Source organism: Colletotrichum aenigma, assembly GCF_013390185.1.
Source record: "Colletotrichum aenigma strain Cg56 chromosome Unknown KSG_Cg56_contig06, whole genome shotgun sequence".
Lineage (NCBI taxonomy): Eukaryota > Fungi > Ascomycota > Sordariomycetes > Glomerellales > Glomerellaceae > Colletotrichum > Colletotrichum aenigma.
The window spans coordinates 1,820,924-1,843,589 of record NW_023500912.1 but is presented as its reverse complement, the minus strand read 5'-3'; the positions used below and the strand labels follow the sequence as shown (position 1 = coordinate 1,843,589).

Here is a 22,666-nt window from a genome sequence, read left to right as displayed (position 1 = left end):
ATTCTAATTATAGTTAGAGATTTTAATTATAATTAATTAAGAAATATTAAAATAGATTATATTATTTATAAATCTAAAATTATAATAGTTTTATTATTCTTATATATATAAAGTAGTAATATTCAATCTATAGCTATAAATAGATTCTTTTATAGTTAAATATATTATATAAAAAATCATAGTTATATATAGTTAAACTTTATATTACTTTTATTATATTGCTCTTTTTCTCTATTCTCCTCTAAATAATATATCTCTATTAATAATATATCACTTAAGATTTTAATCTAATTACTTTTATTATTTAGCTTAACTTCATTTTATTTAATCTATAACTATATAAATAGTATTTATAACGCTAATAGTAATGATAATAAAATAAAACTAAAAGGTTTTAAAATATTTATAAAATTAGCTATATTTAATAATAAATAGCTTTATATATACTTATTATATTAATCAATTGTAACTAATGTATTATAAATCTTTTATTTAATAGATTAATATAATATTAAAGCGTTAATATTTTAAAATAACTTTAATTTATTTAAAACTAATATTGTTTAACTAATATTATTATTATTCCTCTTAATAATCTAATGTATATTTTTATATAAATATCTCTTTTTAACTTTTAATAATATAAATAAGAATTAAAATAAATATTATATTAGAGAGAGCGTTGAACTACTCTTTATAACAAATATTATTCTCTATAAAAAGTTTAGTTACATTTTTAATATTTTTAGTAAAATCTTAAATAAAAGTCTATTTAGTAAACTAAATATTTAGTAATTTGTAAATTATTTATAAATTACTATGTATTAATTATAATCTATGTAGCGTTTTTTAAAACTCTTTATTAATATTATATTACTTATTATAAATAGATATAAATTATTTAATAAAACTAGCTATTTCATCTAAAGCTTTTTAGAATAAACTTAACATTATTAATAAAAATAAATAAATTAAAAGTACAATATTTAATTAGTAAATACTTAAAAAGTATAATAATAGAAGAATTAATAATACATATTATAAAATATTTATACAGTTATAGCTAATATATTAATAATAGTAATATTAGTAATAATAGTTATATATATAAATTAAAATATTAGAAACAAAAATCTAACACCTCTATATTACTATATATATTAATAATAATATTATTATTAATATTAATTAAATTAGATCTTAACTTTAATAATAAAAAATAACATTTTTAGCTTTCTTTTCTATTATTATTATTATTATTATCTCTTAATTATTATTAATTTTAATACCATTTCTATTTCTCTTATTTTAATAATTTTAATCCTTAATAAATTAATTATAAAAAATCTCACTAAATAATTTTTCAAATAGTTCTATATTATTAATATTAATCTATTTAATTATAATAATTTCTATTTATTTCTCTACATAGTAAAATTTAATTTTATAATATTTCTAGTTTAACATATAATACTAATTAAATTTGTTATTATTTAAACTATTTTCATATTTATAATACTCTAAATAGATATATATATAGAGAAGTTATTTATATATATTTTCTTTTTAATATTTAATATTTATAAAATTATTAAACTTATAACTAATTACTTTTTATATATTAGCTAAAATATTTATTTAATTACTCTTTTAAAATATTTATATATTAAGTACTATTCTATTAGATATTAATATACCACTATATTACTATCTAATTATAAAATAGATTTTATTTCTTTTTTTAATTTATTAAAAAAAGAGAATAATATTAATTTATAGAATATTTAGCTAAATAACTTCTTTAGTAAATAGATACACCTAAATAAAAATTAATATTAATTTAAATATATTAATTAGATTTTTAACAATAATCATAATAATATTAGCTTTTTTAAGTTATATAAATAAACTATTTCTATTTTAAGTTAAATATTATTATTTATATCTAATATATTAATAAAGCTAAGTTTATTATATATAATAATTTTAATAATTAAATTGAAAATAAATCAATTATTACTTTTAAGTATTAAGCTATAAATAACTCAGATTTATAACAAAATTAATTTGTTATTATTTATATCTTCATCCTCTTCAAATATATTAAGAAATAATATAAATACATTATTAATACTATAATAAGAAGCTATAAATATATTATTTATAAATTAAATAGTTTAATAAAAAGTTAAATTAACTAAAATTAAATCTAATTAAAATAATAATATTAACAAAAATAGAATATTTTAGAGTTAGATTTCTTATAGTACATCTCTTTTTTATTTTCTCTATATTATTATTCTTTTTTAGTAAAAAAATGTTTTTAAAGCCTTTTATAATAAAAAAAAGGTTATATATATATATATATATATATTCTTTATAATATAAACTTAAAGCTACTAAATTATTAGTTCTAAAAGTAATTCTAATAATAATAACTTTCTTAATAGCTTTTCTAGTAACCTCTTTAATAATAATAGCTTAATAAGCCCTCTTGATAAATATAATAATCTTAATTAATAATAAAATAGAGCGTTAAGAAATCTCTAGTAGTATTTTATATTAGTTATTATATATATTATTATTTCTATATACTATTAATAATAAATAATAGATAATACTTAAATAAGTTATTATCGACTTATTAAGGTATATAATAATACTTAAGAAATATTATAATATTTTTAAATTATAAGATTTAATAAGAATAAATTAATTAAAGCTATTAAAATAGGTTAATTACTATAGTATAAATATGTATATAGCGTTAAGCAAATTTTTATATATATATAGGGATTATACGTGCGTAATTTCAGCAAAAAGGGGGGGCGGACGCTGTTAGTGCAACAGACTGTAATAGGGGCTGCCTTGAAGAGACACTTTCGTTGTGCAGGTCCAACTTACCCAATGATTCGTCTCCAAATTGACAAGGGGGTAACCATGTCACAGCTGATAGCTCATTGCCAAAGCGATGTCTTCCAATAGTGCGCGAACCAATGCAGGCAGTGCCAAGCCCATATTCTGCCTTGTCAAAAGTGTCTGAACCAATCGTCTTCACTCAATATTTTGAAATAATGCCGACCGTATCCGCAGACGTAATCCAGATCATCTGGACCAGATGGGGCGGGGAAAAAGGCAGGCGGCACGGAATTCTACTGAAAGCTTATCTGAGCGGTCAGGCATCTGACGATCTCCTACATTCAAATTCTCGTCATCGGCGAGATGAGCTTTTCGTTGCCGCATAGTCCTGCGGCATCACCGAAGCCTTTGTTACTAGGGGCTGACAAGATCCACGATCAAGCTGACCTCGAAGTCGCGCTGGCCCATTTCCAAGCCATCCTCACTGATGAAGAGCGTCGAAAGCTTCATTCGCAGAGGAATGGGTGGAAAGATGCCGATGCCGCCTTCAAGTTCACTTTGGAGTTAGACGAACTAGACCACGTTAAGAGTGGAAAGACTATCGCTTCGAAAGTCTGTTCTCTTTTGCAAACTGTTCAGGGCTTCTCACAGGTTGTGGACACTTATGTGTCCTCCAATCCCCAAATTGCAGCTCTTATTTGGGGTTCTTTGAAATTAACATATTCGGTTCGTCAAGTTCCAGCCCTAGTATTGATATACAACTTTTGAGACTGACTTCAACAGGTTTTAATCAACTTCACGAGCTATTTCGAGAGATTCACTGGTCTTCTTAGAGGATTTGATCATCTGATTCCACAGTTTGCTGAGTATGAACGCTTGTTCCCACATTCAGATCGCCTGAAGACGTTGATATGCGATTTTCACCTCGCCATTGTCTCATGTTGTAGTCAGATAATAACTCTTACCCGCCAAACTTGTAAGTCAACATGATAATCTGTAAGAAAACTGCTAAATGTCTATGAAGGGAAAGATAAGGCTTGGGTGGCATTGAAGGATTCGTTCGAGTCGAAGATCCGCCCCTCAGTTGACAACATCCGACTAGCTGCAACCAGGGTACAAGATGAGGCAGCTCTGGCAAAGGCTTATTGCGATCGTCAAGAGCAGAATTCGCAAAAGAAATCCAGCGATGCCCTATTAAAATTCGCACGTGACTCCTCCCAAAGTATCCAGCATATCATCAGGGGGAGAGAGCAGCATATTACAAGTATTCCTCCATCCATTGGCCGCTTCATTCACAGATCTAACCATGTGCTCCAGAACAAAGACGGAGAGCATCATTAGAAAAGTTGTCAGTTTATGACTACGAGACGGCGTATAGAAACGCCCGAGCCAAGCGCCATAAAGGTACAGCACAATGGATCTTTGAATCGCGACAATTTCAAGAATGGCATCAAGATGAGGGGGCTGCTGTTCTCAATATTACGGGCAAAAGTCAGTGTTGAAAAGTATTTGCAGAGGCAAAATACCATGGCAAAATGCTAATTATTGATAGTCGGATCCGGGAAAACTGTTCTCGTGTAAGTATTTGCCTCAACGAGTCAACACTTATCTACAATCTCTTTGATCATGCTGTCAACGTCCTTATCTGCTAATGAGTCTCAAGCTCGAGCGTGATTGACCATATTATGAGAAAGAAAAGTGCTCAAGATGCCCTATCATTCTTTTTCATTCGGTTTGACGATATTTGTAGCCTGGATTGCGGCGTCATACTTCGTTCTCTCCTTTGCCAGGCTCTGTCTGGAGTCTCAATAGATGACAGCATATTAGCTCTCATGGACAATTCAGAGTCTTGTCTCTTTGACACGGAATCTCTCCTAGAAACATTCCATCGAACGGCCACTGTAGTTCGCGACTTCTATTTGGTGCTTGATGGATTGGACGAATGCACGGCAAATGAACAACATTCCATTCTGGATTTCTTTTCTGGTTTACTTCTCAAATGCCAACGACTTAAGGTCAAGATATTGATATCAGGCAGAGACAGTATTTTGGACGCAGTCGATGGTTCTCTACCATCTACATTACGGCTGACTGTCGGGTTGGCGGATACGGACCTCGACTTAATGCGTTTTGCCCAGGAAATTTTAAGAGATAATCAAAGAAGAGGGTACTGGGATGTCGAAGATAAGACCTTGATTGATGAGATTCTCCATGGAATCAGTCTAGGTGGGGAAGGGATGTAAGTTCACCACTCATCGTTGACATACGGTCTTGGTAGTAATTTGGCAGGTTCCTGTGGGCATTTCTGACCATCGAAGATATATGTACCCGCCGTAGTGATGACGAGGTTCGCGAAGCACTAAGTCACCTGCCAAGAAACCTGCCGGATACTTTCGATCGAGCACTCCTACGAATCCACCAAAATGGTAACACAAATATTGCCCAGTCTGTTTTCGCTTGGGTTGCTACTGTATATCACCCGCTATCTTTGAGTCAAGTCAAAGAAATAGTTCAAGTCAAAGTCAATCAGCCTCGTTCTGACAGGTCTCGGCACATAAATGGAATCAACAACCTTCCTACTTGGTGCGAAAACCTCATTCAAGTAGAAGAAGGAAATGATACGGTGTCATTCAGCCATCACTCGATAAAAACATATCTTTTTGGGTCCATGAGAAAGCCTATTCCTCAGTTCAACTTCAGCCCTATGGGTTGTGAGATATACGTTGGCGAGATTTGCTTGACCTACGTCAACTTCAGAGATTTCAAGAAAACATCGTCCCACCGCGACATCACCACGGCCCCCAACCCTTATCAGATTGACATTCCCGACATGATAGTCGACAACACAATCCAATCTCTAATTCCAAATTCGCATGGCAGGATTGTGGCAAATCTGATCAAGATACCGTTCCGCAAGCAGAAATCGGTTTTCAACATGGATCAGGAGGCCCAGCACACGAACCCATGGCATAGCAGCGTGCCGACGGACCTGACAACTACGCGCGACCATCCTTTCCTGTGTTATGCAAAGGCAAATTGGCTTCAACACACACGAAACATTTCGTCCGCCTCGAACGCATGGGGTTTGTGGGAGCGCATGGTCATTGAAGATCATGCACCATGGGTCGACTACGACTGGCATCCGCTCGAGATACCGGTATTCGACTACGATACGCATATTCCAGCTGATCACCCTTGCCATATAGTCTTTAGCGGTGCCGAGGAAGGCCGCAGATGGCTAGCCCTACATAAAGCCATAGCCTATGCGAACATGCTGGAGCACCACCCGCTGCTGGACAAGCTCGTCTCGATCTTCGTCGAGGATAATCTTCTCATCGAGACTGAGATTCTCGAGACATTGATACAAGTCAAGCCAGTGCGACAGCTTTTACCAGATGATGAGACAGAAAACAACGGGATCGATGTTCATGGCTGTTTGGTCAATCTTGTCACACAAATCTTAGCTCGCGGCGGAGAGCTGTGGCCAAAACCACAAGCGAATCGCAGCTTGCTGAACCGCCCGATAAGTACCTGCGGTGAATGGTGCGCCCATCATAATTGGAAAGGCATCCATATGGATGTGTGTCAGGTCCTTCGAGGGGAAGCGATGTATTCCAGCCGAATTATGCGCATCTTTGCTCAAGTATCGAATACGACGCTCACCGACGAAACTTTCCAAAAGCTCAAAAGCGAGTTTCGCCAGGGAGACAGAGAGAGCAGAAGGTTAATCGTTATCAGCAGAACAGTCCGCGGCAAGAGCATTGTCGATCTGGTCATAGAACGAGGCGGTCGCCCATCAGCGACGATCACTCAGTGGATACTGGAGCAGTGCAAAAGAATTTCCAGGGACGACATCAAGCAAATAACGCGTGCTGGTATACTTCACGCGTTTAAAACGCGGAACTCTCATGCCTTGTCAGTTCTGGTGGACTTCACGGCTCAAACACTGCCGGTGCTGTTGCCAAAGGTTGACGAAGAACTCCTGGATCGTGCTCTGGGACAATCGTGGTTACCTATCGACTTGCGACGGCGTGTTATGAGCTACTTTATCCCTCCAGTAGGACTGGAAGACTTGGAAGAGCGACGTGTGAGACGGAATCTGCTCTTGAAATCTATCAAATTGTGGGAGTGGGATTTTGCTCTAGCACTTCACAAGTCCGGGGCTTGCCTCGCAGATAATCCAGAAGCAAAGGGTAAAAACACGGCCGTGGAAAAATCTGAGATAAGCTGCGAGGAGGATACCTACTGGTGCTGGGACTCACTCCTCAGTTGCGCAGCGAACAAAGGCACGGACATCAGGGGAAGCTGTGCAATTACCAACGACGCGAATCGAGAAGTGAGAGGATTGGTGTACTGCGAAGATCACAGAAACTGGGGTTACCGCATTCTAGACGGACATTCTGCCACCAAAGTCCAAACATCAGGAAGTACGCAGGAGTCTTTGTCGGGGCTATTAAGAGCATCGCTTGAGAACTGGTAGAAGGACACCTCAATCATCGCGTTCAATTTACAGTTCCTGACACCCCCCAATCCTTGAAATTAAATCAGTCGTAGTATGTAATCAGCAGTTGTGAATGTCAGTGTGCCAAACCTGATAACCGAAAATTGTGTTTCTCTTTCTACAGTATCATGTTGTCTGTCAATAGGTGTGTGACACAGGGTGAAGGCTCACAGAGGCTAACTGCAGTTAGGGGTCAAAAGATGGATTACTGAAATCTGCCCCCTTATAAGATGTGTGTGACCTGCGCTCAATGTATAAAACCTCGCTGCTCCTTTGTTGCTCCTTCCCTGCCGCCTAGCCGGTTCCGGTGACCCTGACATTGTCATTCTCTGAGCAGGCTAATTATTCGTCACATACACGTAAAAACACACGCACATGTACTGACCAGGTTCGACTGTGAGAACGCAAACAACATTCATCTACTTGTTTATCTCCCGAACGTTGTTAAGCTGAATGGTTGATGATCTTTAATTCAACAATCGTTCCCGAATTTCGGAGTAATAAGAATGAGCTGGTGCCATCCAGCTCCAAGCTGAGTCTCGACGTTGCTCAACCTTGTCCTACTTATAGCATTCGCCACAAAACAGACCAGAGAGAGGATACTCTAGCAGAAACTACGTGCTATTCTGCGAGAATAGTCTCATTACATCCGCTAACTTACTATTGTAAAAGGCTGCGGACGTACCGAGGTTTAGCGATGATGATTCTTTCTTCCCTTCTAATAATAAACAAAAGCCCAAGGCGAGACCGAGGATTTGGCGTCTGTGCTACATTCCTCGCCACTGTAGAATGTTGTTTTGTTCTCTCGAAGAGAAGGTGAGTAGCGTTAAGTTACAGAAGACACCGAATTGTAATTGAAGGGCAGTAAGAAACGACGTTCATGACCTTCAACGAAATCGCCCGGTGAGACGTTAAATTGTCAGCTTCATTCAGTCTCCACTGAAGACGGCAGAAGGCCTTAGTGCTCATGGTGCTTTGCAGACATAACACAGGACAAGTGGAATGAAGTTCTTCATCCGGCAATGTCTGTGTCGCCAGCGTATTGACTAGATGATACACATGGACCGACAAGAAAAAATTCCGTACTTATGTTTAACGTTCTTGCAAGACAAAATACGGCGAATCACCCCAGCACATAGAGCTTTCTGGGTAAGAATACAATTCGACACGATGGACCGACGTATTTGCTGCCTCTCTCCCTAGTGGCCAGCCATGGCCCATATCATCTTGCAATATAATGGGGCGAGGCCGCGAAAGGACCCTTAAGCAACGCTCTTAATACCCACATCACCCAGCCCAATAGTCCTAATCGACAACAGTAGCGTGAGTAATCTCATCTCCTAATACGACAGCCTCGCATTCGATCCAATCCATGGGACGAAATATTCTCCACCCGCTTCGCTTCCCTCCGCCCCATAGCATCTTCCGGGAGCGGGAGGAAGAGAAGCCGATTTACCCTGGAACCATGACGGAAAGGGAACAGAAGCCCTCGGCCTCGGGCGGTAAGAGCTGGCTGCTATGGGCAAGGTCCCATGACAAGCGACCTTTCGCTTGAGACGCGATGAGACATTACGGCGACCCGTTCAAACAATACCCGGGGAGAACGTGATTGGGTTGAGATGAACGCAGGTAACCTTAATTGGCATCTGGCATTGGGGCAAAATGCGAATGCTATCGCGAAGGTTAACCGGCACTTTGGTACTATGTGCAGAGGTAGGTCGACTTAAGCCTCGCTAAGAGGCCCCTTCGCGTCTACTGTGGTAGGGAGCACGAATTAAGACCCGGATTACGCAGGGTCAAGGCCTGAGGGTTCCGAGAGGGGAAATTCGTCACTGACTTGGGAAATTCACCAAGCAAAGAAATGCAATGAGCTGCAAGCACACGGCCGCAGCTCGATATCACGGACGGCCAAGAATACTCAGAAGTGCAGCAGCTTCATGCCTGAGCGAGAAGAATGATCCCTTGCGAGGAGCGGGTTTGGAAGCTCGGCTCCGCGCCCTCGCGTTTCCATGATGTATCGCCCGAAAGCAACATTGACGGTGACGCGGCGACTCCTTTTGCGGGGAGGATATCTCGGGTGCGTGGATTGGCTCATCCCATGGCAGGCGCCGTAGGTCTGAGCGCGCTTGGAAAAGGACTCAATGCGACCCGAGCTGGAATTTGACGTTTGATGGGTGACGGATATCCTGCTGACCTTGGCACGAGCTTCCTATGCCTTCAGATTGACCCCTTGCGACAGATGGTCTGAAGTTGAGTCTAGAATTAGCGGCAGAGCCGTCGATTTCGCGACGAAATGTTGCTGCGGATGGTTAAGATTGCCGCGAGCCCGCAACTGAGGGCTTGCAACATGATTTAGATGACAACTCCGATGTTGTGGATGTGAGAGGCGTCGGTTTGGAAACGCCGTTCTTGACCCCTTTTGTCGATCGGCGGCGGCTTGGAGGGTTGAAGCTGAGATCGTAAACTCAATTTGAATCAACATCGTGGAGGCCAGACTCAGGAGAGAGACCTTGAGCCGGCGACTATCACACGGAGGCTTGGTGACGATACCGGTAAGTGCCGTGGATGATAGCTGACCCCTGTCGGGAAGGGAAGCTTAAAGGGAGGCAGCCTGGCATTGAAGAAAGCTTGGCGTTAATTGTGGAGACCGGAGGCTGACTGGTAGAGTGTCGTGGATGTCTGTGTGAGCGACGATCACGCAGGTGGGCCAGGTTGGTGCCTCATGCGGGCATAAAAGCCGTTTTGAGTGTGGAGAGCCGTGCCAATGTTTGGCGTTGGCCGTTTCACCAGGATATGGCATAGCGGCGTCAGGACGAGGGCGAGGACGATTGCAGCGAAGATGCGCAAAACGGCTGGTGGGGGCTTGGCGAAGCGGCTCCAAGTAACAGGAGCGGCCAGGGGGGTTCTGACGAGGCTAGTTGATAGACGTCAGCGCGTCTGGCGAATGGTTTTGGCTGGCATCGGTGATGGGCTTGGAGCGGCGATGATACTGGAGGCGGAACCGGTGCAGGACTGGGGGCGAGTCAATACGAGTCTTTTGCCTTTTTGGTAAGCATTGGGTGAGGGAGGAGTCGAGTTGGAGATTGTGCCGAGTATCCGAAACGGCCAGGGCGGTAGGTCGAGCAGGAGACAAGAGGAGAGAGAGTTGTGGGCGAGTGTGGGTGGTCCGTCCTGGAGGGAGCGAGAACGAGGCAGAGGTTCAGCCTCGCTGGAGGAAGAACGTCGAGCCAAGAACGAGGTGGACTGATGGTTCAAATAAAAAAGCGAGAATGCTTGAAGTCTTTAAGCTTGAGCCGGGGAAAAAATAGGGTTGAATAGGGATTCTGCGCAAGGTGAATCAAAGACAGGTGATCTGTAAACATTATCGTACGATTCTTACGTTGAGGAGCCCACGGATGGGCTCATGGAAGGCCGTCTTGCTGGGTGGTCCATTCGACTGAGACCCTGAGGAGAGGGACGGGCGCATGGGAGCAACATTGCGTCGAGGCAAAGGAGGGATGCCATTGGGCGACGGCGGCACATGGCTTAGACTTTCCGCTCGTGCCAGACAGTCAGGGGGGGGAAGACGGCGCCCCTGCGAACCTTGCCCGGGCGACAGGTGGGCTTGTTAGGATCGAGATAAGCTGACAGGCGTCTTTGGGCGGGTGCTGGAGGGAAAAAGGACGGAGGGAGGGTGGGTGGAAGTTTGACGTGAGGGTTGGCAAAAGGGTTGAGGGTTTCACGACGGGGATAAAGTGTGGATGAGGAGGCTTTTGGTGGTGCAGGTGCTGGGATGACAAGTTTGGAGATTTGCGGGTGATGCACGGGCCAAGACGGCCAAGGAAGGAAAGGTGTTCTTGCTGTGCCGCTGTTCCTGCTGCCTTTGGTGGTAGTGGTGGTGGATCCAGGCAAGAGCGGTCGTGGTCGCGGTCCTGCGTGCGGCGTGCGGCGTGCGGCGTGCCTGGCTGCGGTGGACGTTGCTGACCGGGTGGGACCTGCCGCACCTCGCACATGTGTAACCGGCGACCCCTGCCACCAAGCAGAAAAGAGACTAGTCGGAGTGTGGGGGTGACCCCTGTGCCTTCCTCATTCTTAATTTTCTTTCCGTTGCTTTCCCGCCGTTGTCTTTCCTCGCAAAGGCAAGGGGCCTGTCAGTCAGACATCGGGGGAGCGCCTTCTGGATGGAAAGGAACCTAGGAAAGGGTTCCCCAGACCCGGGCAGTCAAACTTTTTTTTCTTTCGCGATGATGGGAGACCGCGAAAGTCAATCCATGGACGGCTACTGACAGCGACAGTTGAGTAAGGCGAGAGTCATTGGACCCAATTGGCAATAAACTACCTCACCCAGCACTGGGGATGCTTGTGGTGGCTCTCATGATCCCCCGACCCTCCAATCAATAATTCTCTGCATGCTGGGCATCTGGGCACTTTGGACAGCGCACATTGGTCGCTGGGCACCCCGAGAATAGCGGCCGTGTTCTTCAATTAGCAGCTACCGAGACGCTACAGCTGCATGCCAGTGCACTATTTACAGCAAGCCCTGCCATGGAGAGCCTTGGGATGCAGTAGACCCGTCACATTGGTGCCCCTCTACAGTGGCTTCCCCGCTGTGCCCGCTGGCGGCACAGCGAATCTCGTGTCACTGTCGCCCAGCCACCACAGCTTCCCGCCTGCACGCCTCACCTTTTTCTCGCTGGCCCTCACACTCACCTCACCACCTTTAAGCGCCCAGCAGCATGGACCCGGCCGAAACAGGCCTGGCGTCCGTGTTCCAAAATTAAATCTGGCCATTCAGAGCCCGTCCTTCGTGCTTCTCGTCGATGCTCGTCACCTTGGACTGTCCACTTCTCGATCCATTCCCTCTAGGCCGGGCGGCAAGAAAAAGACAGTGACACGACTGGCAGACCGCAAGATGCATGACAGCATCGGGTGACGGATATGAGGACCTCGACTCGTCTTCCCGACCAGACGGTCTCCCTCTCCCTTTCCTTTGTTTTCCCCTTTCATCCCAACAGAACGGTACCCTACCCTGTCGCGCCGCCGCGGACCTACCTGAACTGCGCGGGAAACCAAGCAGCAAACGACATCCATCTGCATATTCGTACCTGAGGTGCGCCGCATAGCTACGAATTACGACTGCAAGCCATCGCCAGCCCTTGTTCGTCGCATCGATTGCGTAGCGCATATTCCCACTCCAACCCGTCTTTTGGCAGCGAAAACAGAGCGAAAAAGCCCCTACCCTGTTGCAACCGAAACGTCAAGATAGCCTCGGGGCCCCTCGTCAAAGCGCCTCTAACAGAAGTCGTCTCAACTCCGCCCACTTGCTGTCGCACCTGGCCCTGCCGTCTGATCAGTCTCGCCTCTCGGATCGGACTGATACACCTCCCCCCCAACTGCGAAACCCCTCCAACGTCTGATCTACCGAATCGTCCAGTCCACCTTAATCACCCCTGCTCCCGTTCGCCGCCGCCACCAATTCGCCCAACCTTTGCAGCCTCTGCACAATTGCAGAGACGAACAGCACCTTGCCAGCACGCCGTTGACGAGGTTTCATGGACACCTGACATCCGAAAGATTAGTCCCGACACCATCACGTCCCTCCACCCCATTCCACACCACCTACCGCACCACGTCCACGCCTCCCTCCACCAAAACCGCCCGGATCGAATTCTATCCTTCCGTCCCTCGACCTCAAGCCCCGTCAATCCTCAATCCTGGCCCTGGTCCCTATCCAAGGAACCGATTCACTCCCGGCCGCACCCTGGTTCAAAAATCCTCCTCAAGCGCGCCAAGGCCAGAGACAGCCGCTTCATCGACACTTGCCGTCCGACTCGTCTCTTTATGACCTTTCCCCCACCCACCGAAAGCTTCGTCAACTCGTCCTCCACCTCTCTCTTCTCACCCTCATTTTTCTCATCTTCTCCGTTGCATCTCGGTCACGTCGAAGAGTCAAGTCAATTCCTCGAGCCCTTCCGACTAACGAGATCCTTTCTTTCCTTCGCTGCTGGCTCAGATCACTCTTTTTAAAACATAGCACTCCAACCGGTTTGGCTGGGGTTTTCTTTTCGCTTCTTTTTGTTCGTCACGCGCGCCGCTTTGGGTATTAAAAAGACGTTTTAATTCGGGGTCCAAGGAGAAAGAGATTGGAAATCAGTATCTGGAAACGGGACGCTACGGTTATCAGGGTTTATTGGGATTCGCCGCGCCGCCCTCGTTCGATCCTCCCGCGATCCGTCTCCGCCCCAGGCCCGAGCCTGTCAACTCGTCGCTATTGTCGCAGGTCGACACCCTAATAAATCTACGCAAAGGAGGGGAAATCAAACACAGTCAACATGTCGGGTGACTTGACCTTCGGGGTTTTGGTCAAGAAGCAGTTCACCGCCCAGAAGCTGCTCTTCCATTTCCTCTTCTGGACCTTTCACTGGGGCATCTTTGCCTACGGATGGTGAGCCACCATGTGCTGAAGCTTCGCCAATTGTGATGGCTAATTCCTTTCAGGTGGAAGCAAGCGGCCGATACGAGACTAGCGGGTCTGAACACCCTGCAGTTTTCCGTCTGGATTTCTAGAGGTGCTGGTTTGGTCCTCAGTGTCGATGGCATGCTCATCCTGCTCCCCGTCTGCCGAACCGTCATGCGATGGATCCGACCCAAGGTTCGCTTCCTGCCTCTCGATGAGAACCTCTGGCTTCACAGACAGCTGGCATACTCCATGTTGATGTTCACCATCCTCCACACTTCTGCTCATTACATCAAGTAAGTTTCGTGGCGTACCCTGAAAGAACCAACGCTTACAACCCCAGCTTCTTCAACGTCGAGGTTACGCAGATTCGTCCCGTAACCGCCATCCAGATTCACTACGCCCAGGCTGGTGGTGTCACTGGCCATGTCATGCTTCTCTGCATGCTCTTGATGTACACTACCGCCCATTCCCGCATTCGTCAGCAGTCGTTCGAGACGTTCTGGTACACCCACCACCTGTTCATCCCCTTCTTCCTCGGACTGTACACCCACACGACCGGCTGCTTCGTTCGCGACACTGCTCTGCCTTACTCGCCATTCGCCGGGAAGGACTACTGGGACCACTGCATCGGCTACCTTGGCTGGCGTTGGGAGCTGTGGTCTGGTGCTTTCTACCTCATGGAGCGTACCTACCGTGAGGTCCGTGCCCGCCGCCTTACCAAGATCACCCGTGTTGTCCGCCACCCGTACGACGTTGTCGAGCTCCAGTTCAACAAGCCCTCGTTCAAGTACAAGGCCGGCCAGTGGCTCTTCCTCCAAGTGCCTTCGATCTCCAACTACCAGTGGCACCCATTTACCATCACTTCCTGCCCCTTCGACCCGTACGTCTCGGTTCACGTTCGCCAGGTTGGTGACTTCACCCGCGCTCTCGGTGATGCGGTTGGTGCCGGCGGCGCCCAGGCCAAGCTTTACGACGGTGTCGACCCCATGGGAATGTACGAGGTTGCTCTTCAGAATGGCCAGCAAATGCCCGATCTCCGTATCGACGGACCCTACGGAGCTCCCGCCGAAGACGTATTCGAGAACGAAATCGCTGTGCTCATCGGTACTGGTATTGGTGTCACTCCCTGGGCCTCCATTCTCAAAAACATCTACCATCTGCGCAACGGCCCGAACCCCCCGACCCGTCTTCGCCGTGTCGAGTTCATCTGGGTTTGCAAGGATACCGGTTCCTTCGAGTGGTTCCAGACTCTGCTCTCGTCTCTCGAGTCTCAGTCCGATGAGGCTGCTCGCCTTCCTGGCAGCAACGGTCTCGAGTTCTTGAAGATCCACACCTACCTGACTCAGAAGCTGGATATGAACACCACGCAAAACATAATCCTCAACTCTGTCGGTTCGGAACACGACCCTCTCACCGAACTTAAGTCTCGCACGAACTTTGGCCGACCCAACTTCTCCAAGCTGTTCGCCACCATGCGTGATGGTATCCTGGACAGAACCTACCTCAATGGTCTGGAGGGTAGCATGCGCACAACTGTCGGTGTCTACTTCTGCGGTCCTTCAGTGGCTGGTAAGTTTCCCACGACCCTTTTCTCAGGACCTTGAACTAATAAGTCTCCCAGCTCGCGATATCAAGAAGGCTTGTAACGAAGCCTCTGTCGCAGAAGTCAACTTCCGCTTCTGGAAGGAGCACTTCTAAACGCAAAAATCCGCCCTTGAAAACAAAAACCCTAAAAAAACAGAAAGATCCCAACGTTATGTTGTGCTCTGTAAATGTAGGAGGAGTTTACGTCAGAAGACGATTTTTTGCAGCTTCCGGGAGCTCTCCGACATGGAGAAGGCGAGTGTCGCGCCAAGAGGGGGAGAGTCGGCTGAATGATCTGGACTGCAAGCGGGAAGGCGTTGGCTGGAAATGCATTGGAGAAACCCACCCAGCGATGTGCATCATCTTACATCTTTTTGCCGCCATCCGGCGAGTGCCTCTCGGTCTATTATCTCTTTCGTGTCATGGGGTCAACCGGATGGCGGGCAATGTTCTTTCACATATATAAAGCCCATATATATCACTTTCAGCTATGGCGAATGGTTTACTCCAACGGTATCATTTGTATGATTTAGCGGGCAAGGTCGCGTGGCTAGAGATGGGTGATATGATGTGATGTCAAAAAGAACATATTTATCAATCTCATCATTGGACGACGCAAGCGCTTATCTTTGGTCGACGTGTGTGCCGCGTGTGATCTGTGTGATAGGAACGGGACTTCGGCCTCTAGTCTGACGAACTAGTAGGCGCAGCGAACGACTGTCAACTGATGATGACAGGAACCATCTCGACCGAACGCGATTGGTCTGTGGTTCTGCTGGGTGCTGACACATCGGCAGACTTCGTTATGCGCAGGGAGCATGCCTCGCGAGCATGACGTTACAGAGGGCATTAAAGTGACAGGGGAGGGAACGGCCGGGAGTGAAGAGCGGAAGAGTCGGCGCGGAATAAGGGTCGTGGTGGGGAATCCCGCCGAGGTGTTACCGTCCGGGCGTGATCCCGGCCGAGTCAAACCCTGGACGAGCTGCTGCTGACTCAACCACCTCACACAGCGAAGAGCGAGGTGTCTAGACCGCGGCCGCGCTTGATCGGAGCGTTTGGAATCATTTGGTCATTGCTTATGATGTGGTCTGTGTGAGGGAGGGAGAGGTGAGCGACCCAGCGAAGAGCGCGAAAGCAGCGACTTGGCTCTGACGATCGGGTGGAGAGGACGGGGGCATTTGTCAAACGGTTGGCGTTTGGGGGCTGGACTGGGATCGCTCCCGACATGCGTTGCTGCCGTGCGGACACTGCGGAGGCGGCCGATGCGGTGAGATGGGACCTGACCTCTCAGATGGTTCTCTTTTTTTATTTTGGGGATGATTCTTTGGTTCGGACTTTGCATCCGTGGGGGAAAGGGTTTGAGGTGGCTGTGGGTAGGTGATGATGGGATGACTTTTGGGGAGTATGTTATGACAGTGATGTAGTTTTTTGTTCACTGCTTGAGTCGTGATATTTTGGTCATCTTGGCGTGTTCTCATGATTTGAGGCGGCCTTGAACTGGTTGGAAGTGTGTTCTCCTCGGTATGCGACTCGCCGCGTACGTGTAAGTGGGAGTTCCCAAGTGTTGGGTGTGAGTGGGGGCATCGCGCATTTGAGGGTGTTTTGTATGAAGCCCCGTCCCGCCTAGCGCAGACACGGAATTCCCGACGGGCGGATTGGGTTTGCGTGTCTGCATGTTCGGTTGAATGACGCAAAAGGTGAATAAGAGTGGTTCTTCTCTTCTTTTGCCGTGCAGATGGGATGAAAGTGGGATTGGATTGCGTTGGTGGGTGGTGTCGCGAGTCGAGGGGGGGGGGGGGGGGGCGTCGCGGGGTGATGTGGTGTTGAGTCAGCGGCCTCCGAGGAGAAGGAGCCGCCGCCCGCGGACGTCTTCCGAGGAGGCAGTTGCCGGTGGGTGGAGTGTTCGGGTATTGAAATGCGAGTTTGGTTGATGCTGGATGTTCGTTTGGTCATGCCGAAGGCCGAAGGCTTATCATTCATGAGGCCGAGGGTTTTTGCAGAAAGATGAAAGGTTAGGTGGACTCCCCATCATGGGCGAATTCTTGTAGTCTTCGAAACTTTCCTCATTTTTCTTTTGATGTTGTGACTGGAAATCTGAGTTTGTGAGATTGGGATGATTTTTTGAGATGGCCGTGCATGGATATCGGTGGCCAGTTCGTCCATTCTTCGAAACTCGTGGTGGTGAGTGTGCTTGTTTTGAGTTTTCCGGTTGAGGGTTTGAGGTCCGATGATGGGATGGAGTGCTATTTTGGGTTACAAGATGGGATTATTTGCTTTTTTCTAGTGGAGAGATTTGTTGAAGAAGTCGCGTTGCGAGTTGAGAGAATGAGTTTTCTTACAATTGACGATTGAGTCTGGGGAGTGGTGATTCATGTACTTGTGCAAGCTACATGTCTTGATTGGCTTTGAGTCAAATTGTTCTGTGAAATAAGCTACGGTCCACAGTGGGAAGAACTGTCTTTGAAGAATCGTTTGACTGATTTGATATTCCTCAGAGACTTTCGCGGGCCGGACTCATACCTCAGCTGATGTTCTACGTAACCTTTACCTGCTTGGAAGCGTACAAGTAGTCCCATTGAGCCATTGATGACATGCCCAAGAATGGCGCGAGCATTGCGCTGAAGGGCAAGAACTCAATGTGGAATGAAGAAGCCTACATGTTCCAATGACCTGGAGCGTTGATTATATTTTAGAATTTTATAATAGAGATATCTAGCTATCGTCAGCCCTTGGCTCTTTCCTTCGTCGTTATCTCTGTGTTATCCATGGAGAATAATGCTAAGAGAAGGGACACCGAGATGCCCGCCAAGCTTCTTGAGCTAATCTCATAAGCCATAACGTGGTTACATTCCAGATTAACTACAAAATGAGATGCAGCCACCATCACCGTGGATGATGATCATAATTGGCACGAGGTCTCTGTGATTTCACCAGAAGAGTGCTTTTATACGGAGGATACAATTCATATGAACAACGATGATGGGAGTTGCTTTGAATTCTAACAGTGTATGGAGTTTCGCCTGATTTAGAAGGCTCGTCTTGGCTCTTCTCGTGAGGGAAAGCTCATTCCTTAGTCGTGACATATTTGACTAGGAAAACTTTTCTTAACAGAAAGTCAGCAATAAGCTTAGAGCCCTGTGGACATTTGCGCGCTCTAGATATTTCGTAATAACAACATATCCTCAAAAATATAAAACAGCTGTTCTCTTGAGCTTGACTCGTGAATGGCGATGTCCTCGGTCTGTAAGTGTGCAGGCCGCAGAACCTGACATGGACGATGATGCCCGAGAGTGGCTTGAGCGCAGTGGCTCGACGCGACGTGCTTGGGCGGTGATCATGTACAGAATCGCTTTTAGGATGAACGAAACGAGCTTTATTTTCATGCGGAAGAGAAATTGAGCAGCTCTCTCTGTGGCAATCAATTGTTGCTTTGGAGCTCTCGTGAAACCTGGTCGTTGTAAGGATATTTAATTTCAGATTGGTGCTGTTTCCAGGCCCGGGACACTAAGGAGATAGTCGTGTGTGTTTGCGTGTACCATAGATTTGGGTTTTGCGACTGAGAGTTCCTAACAACATCAAATTCTTTAAGAAACAAGACAGCATGACTAAATTATAATCTTGTTCAAGCTTGTGGTGTGGTGACAATCTTGATCCCTTGTTATAATTGCTATTTTTTACCCGCAATTTTAGTGGTTTTGCGTCCAGACAACAAGTAGCAATATCGTCGGACTCGTGTATGGATGATGGATCTAATTGGGGCGAGGGTCTTCGCGACTTCTTGAAGGGCATTTGGAGCGATATTGCACTACCAAAGAGTCTCTTCATAAGATGCTCCCTCAGACTGTTGATTCCTTAGGTACAACCTAATGACGATGGAGGAGGATGGAGAGGAACGAAAAAGACGAGATGCAGGTGTTGCTTCCAATCATATCTTGGAGGTCGTTGCGAAGACGACCCAGCTCGTAATTGATGAAGCCGGTAATCTTGAGGACCTGGCTGCGAACAGTTCACAACTTCATCACATTGATGGAATAGAAGGATCTTGAATTGCCGATGTTGTTTTCATTTATAATAGTTTAGGAGGCCCCGACACACGAAACAGACACAGTGAGCTGGAGGCTTTTCTGCTGCTGGAATGTTGCATTTTTTCGTGGTTGAGTCAGTATGAGATCATGCAAAGCTCGCTGTGTCAGTTTGATAGTGATGTGTACTTTCTAGCTTAGCAGCTCAGAAATAGTCACCTGGAGAGGAAGACATGGACTGTGGATGTCAATCCATGTCTTCTTCTCAAGGTGATCATTTCGGACTGGTGATCGACGACGGCGCCATTGCGGCAATGCCATTGCTTGCCGAAGAGCAGATCCCATTCCTTCGATTTTCCGATGATGATCGCTTGCACATATGGGAGGATACTGCCCACAAAGGGTAGTATTCAGCCGTATACGTTACTTCGCATCTCTGCAGCTCTCAGGGTATTACGAAATGAATACGTACCGACTGGAGGCTTTTGAGTATGTCCATAAATTCATGCACAGGACCTTGAATTCACAGATGACTGCCTGGTGCATGTGAAGATAATCAAATGCATGACGCGCTCGAAGAGCTTTATTGTTGTTTCCATTGAAGATCGAGAAAAGGCTGGCTTCCACTAATTGATATGCATCGGCTCTAAGAGAACCGGTGCAACTCATGTACTCAAATCATATCCGTCAACACCAGGTGCGTTCACAGCACGGAGCTGTCATCAATCCGGAACCGGGACCGCAAAGAAAAATGGGTCGCTACATGGGCCGGCTTACCGACCTCGGTCTTGGCCGGGGTGATAGAGCCCCGCACTTCATGCCGAGGTGATTGAGACAACCAACGGATCGTTGTCTGACTTATCGCAACATACTTGCAGCGATTCTCCAGCAATGATCGTGCTAATTTCTTAGTGCTATTATATGCTCCGCAAGATTGCATTAATCAGCCATGTCTCGAGTTCCCTTCGCAGACCCTCCGTGGCTCAGAGGCCTACCCTCACCCTATTTCAACGATTCACACAAGAGATTCCAAGTCGCGTGTCGCAGGTTCATCGACGAAAATTTGAACAAGGATGCACTTGAATGGGAAACATCCGAGGAAGTGCCATCCAACGTGTTCAAGACATTCGCCGATGGCAACTTCCTTCTTCCCGCCCTGCCGGCGCCTTTGCCCGTAGAGTGGCTGCGAAAGCTGGGAATCACCCACATGCCCGGGCAGGTGCCGATCGAGGAATGGAACTACTTGCACACAATGATCTACTCCGATGAGGTACGAGTGTCGTTGTGTATACTGACTTCCCGCATGCAACTAATTAGTAATCGCGTCACTCTATAGATGAGTCGATCCGGTCTGGCTGGTCCCGGAGGATCTATCACTACTGGCGTTGCTTTTGGAATCCCACCTTTGCTGCATTATGGCGATAGCAAGTTGCAAGAAAGGTTCCTGCCGGAGCTCTTGCTTGGACGAAAGAGAACTTGTATTGCGATTACTGAGCCAGAGTAAGTTGAGCTTTCGTGATGCAACCACACTAGTTCTCATGAAAAGAGGCTGACATCTTTCTTCAACTATTGCAGCGCCGGATCAGACGTCGCAAACATCACCACTACCGCTGAGCTGCGAGGTAACGAATACATCGTAAACGGAACCAAAAAGTGGATTACCAACGGTGTGATGGCGGACTATGCAACTTTGGCCGTCCGAACCGGCGGCGAAGACTCAGGGGCCAAGGGAATTTCACTCCTAGTAGTGCCCCTGGACCAGTCTGGGGTGTCCAGAAGGCGTCTCAAGGTCTCTGGGCAGATCATCGCGGGCACCTCATTTATCGAGCTGTCCGACGTCCGCGTACCGAAAGAGAATCTAATCGGCCGTGAGAACGAAGGCATGAAGTACATCATGCACAACTTCAATCATGAACGCATGTTCATCTCGGTGGGTGTGACGAGGCAGGCCAGGGTAGCGCTGAGCTCGGCATTTGCGTATGTTCTTCAACGTGAGGCATTCGGAAAGGTGAGTGACTGTGACTGATCTTCTTACTCAAACTTGTTCAAGGACCGTACTGATAGGCCATCCGGAAAGCCACTCATTGAGCAACCAGTCGTGCGCCATCGCCTGGCGAAATGCGGAGTATTGCTCGAGTCGCAGTCTGCATGGGTCGAATCATTCGCCTATCAGCTGTCAAAGATGCCCAAGAAGACTGCAGACGAGGAACTTGGCGGCTTGACCTCCTTGTGCAAAGCCAATGCTGGAATTGTACTGGATGAGTGTGCGAGATGCGCTGTTCTGCTGTTCGGAGGCAACGGGTACACGCGCACTGGAAAAGGAGAGATTGCAGAAAGTAAGTCACCACGTTCAAGTCCAAATTGTTTTTGGTAAAAGTGACTCTAATTATGACGTTCAGAGATCTACCGTGAAGTTCCGGGCGCGCGGATTCCTGGTGGAAGCGAGGATGTATTGCTTGACCTGGCCATTCGCCAGTTGACCAAGAGGTTCCTTGCAGAGACCGAGAAGGAGAAGAAGAGATCCAAGCTGTAGAATATCTTTTTATACATTCATGAGTACGCAAAGTGAGGCGAGGCGTACGTGTAAATTTATTCATACTCAATAAACCAACTTGGCTCGATGCAATTGCAATTTGCGCTTAAACTCCTTTTTTTCTCTCCCAACATGCGATCGGCATTTCGGTGCTCAACTTGTTGGCGTTGTTCATCTAGCGTGCACAAGTCAGCTTCAAGTATTTGGTAATGTCAATATAGATCATTGTACTTACGCCTTGGGGTTCTTGCAATCAAAGTTGCCATCTCCGTTGATGAAACAAATCTGGTTCGCTGGGCAGTTGCCCTCCAGGTTCCAAATCAACTTGCCCTCAGATCCCATCTTGCACTCCAACGAGTTGACACCTGAGCACGTGTAGTCGCCGAGCTTAGCGCAAGATGAGCCCGGGTTCTGGGCATTGACTCGTCCAATGGCCACGGCGGCCAGAAGGGTGGTCTTCAAAGTGGTGGGGAACATGATGTCGGTTGTCGAGTAATAAGGGGACGGTGGGATTCCGGCAGAACTTCAGAAGATTGAAAGTGGGTAATCGTGGTAACTATCAAGATGGCTTTTTAGGTCTGGGGTTTCCTGCAGATTATATGCCAGAAAGCCCATGGTAGAGAGGATTGCGGATATGTGAAACTGCAAAAAAGAGATATTGCAACGAAAGTTCAACGCCTCCTCCGGCGACCCCGGCTCGCCATGCAATTCAAAGTCCCGTCGCTCAC

General features: G+C 46.2%; 4 protein-coding genes across 4 annotated transcripts; 3 read left to right on the top strand and 1 right to left on the bottom strand.

Annotated features, from left to right (window-relative positions):
• Positions 1–5,527: 5,527 nt before the first annotated feature.
• On the top strand, positions 5,528–7,339 carry CGCA056_v009534 (uncharacterized protein; the record flags this gene model as incomplete). The annotated part of the gene is made up of 1 exon (XM_037324781.1): positions 5,528–7,339. The coding sequence occupies one exon, from the start codon at positions 5,528–5,530 to the stop codon at positions 7,337–7,339; it is 1,812 nt and encodes a 603-aa protein (XP_037176363.1).
• A 6,332-nt stretch (positions 7,340–13,671) lies between these two features.
• On the top strand, positions 13,672–15,497 carry Nox1 (NADPH oxidase 1; the record flags this gene model as incomplete). Its single annotated transcript, XM_037324780.1, has 4 exons — positions 13,672–13,784; positions 13,838–14,092; positions 14,140–15,368; positions 15,421–15,497. 4 exons carry the CDS (start codon positions 13,672–13,674, stop codon positions 15,495–15,497), a joined length of 1,674 nt encoding a protein of 557 aa, XP_037176362.1.
• A 4,857-nt stretch (positions 15,498–20,354) lies between these two features.
• apdG-2 (Acyl-CoA dehydrogenase apdG) lies at positions 20,355–21,938 on the top strand (the record flags this gene model as incomplete). The annotated part of the gene is made up of 5 exons (XM_037324779.1): positions 20,355–20,675; positions 20,742–20,905; positions 20,981–21,413; positions 21,483–21,741; positions 21,805–21,938. The coding sequence occupies 5 exons, from the start codon at positions 20,355–20,357 to the stop codon at positions 21,936–21,938; spliced, it is 1,311 nt and encodes a 436-aa protein (XP_037176361.1).
• A 231-nt stretch (positions 21,939–22,169) lies between these two features.
• CGCA056_v009531 (uncharacterized protein) lies at positions 22,170–22,415 on the bottom strand (the record flags this gene model as incomplete). The annotated part of the gene is made up of 1 exon (XM_037324778.1): positions 22,170–22,415. The coding sequence occupies one exon, from the start codon at positions 22,413–22,415 to the stop codon at positions 22,170–22,172; it is 246 nt and encodes an 81-aa protein (XP_037176360.1).
• Between the last annotated feature and the right edge of the window lie 251 nt (positions 22,416–22,666).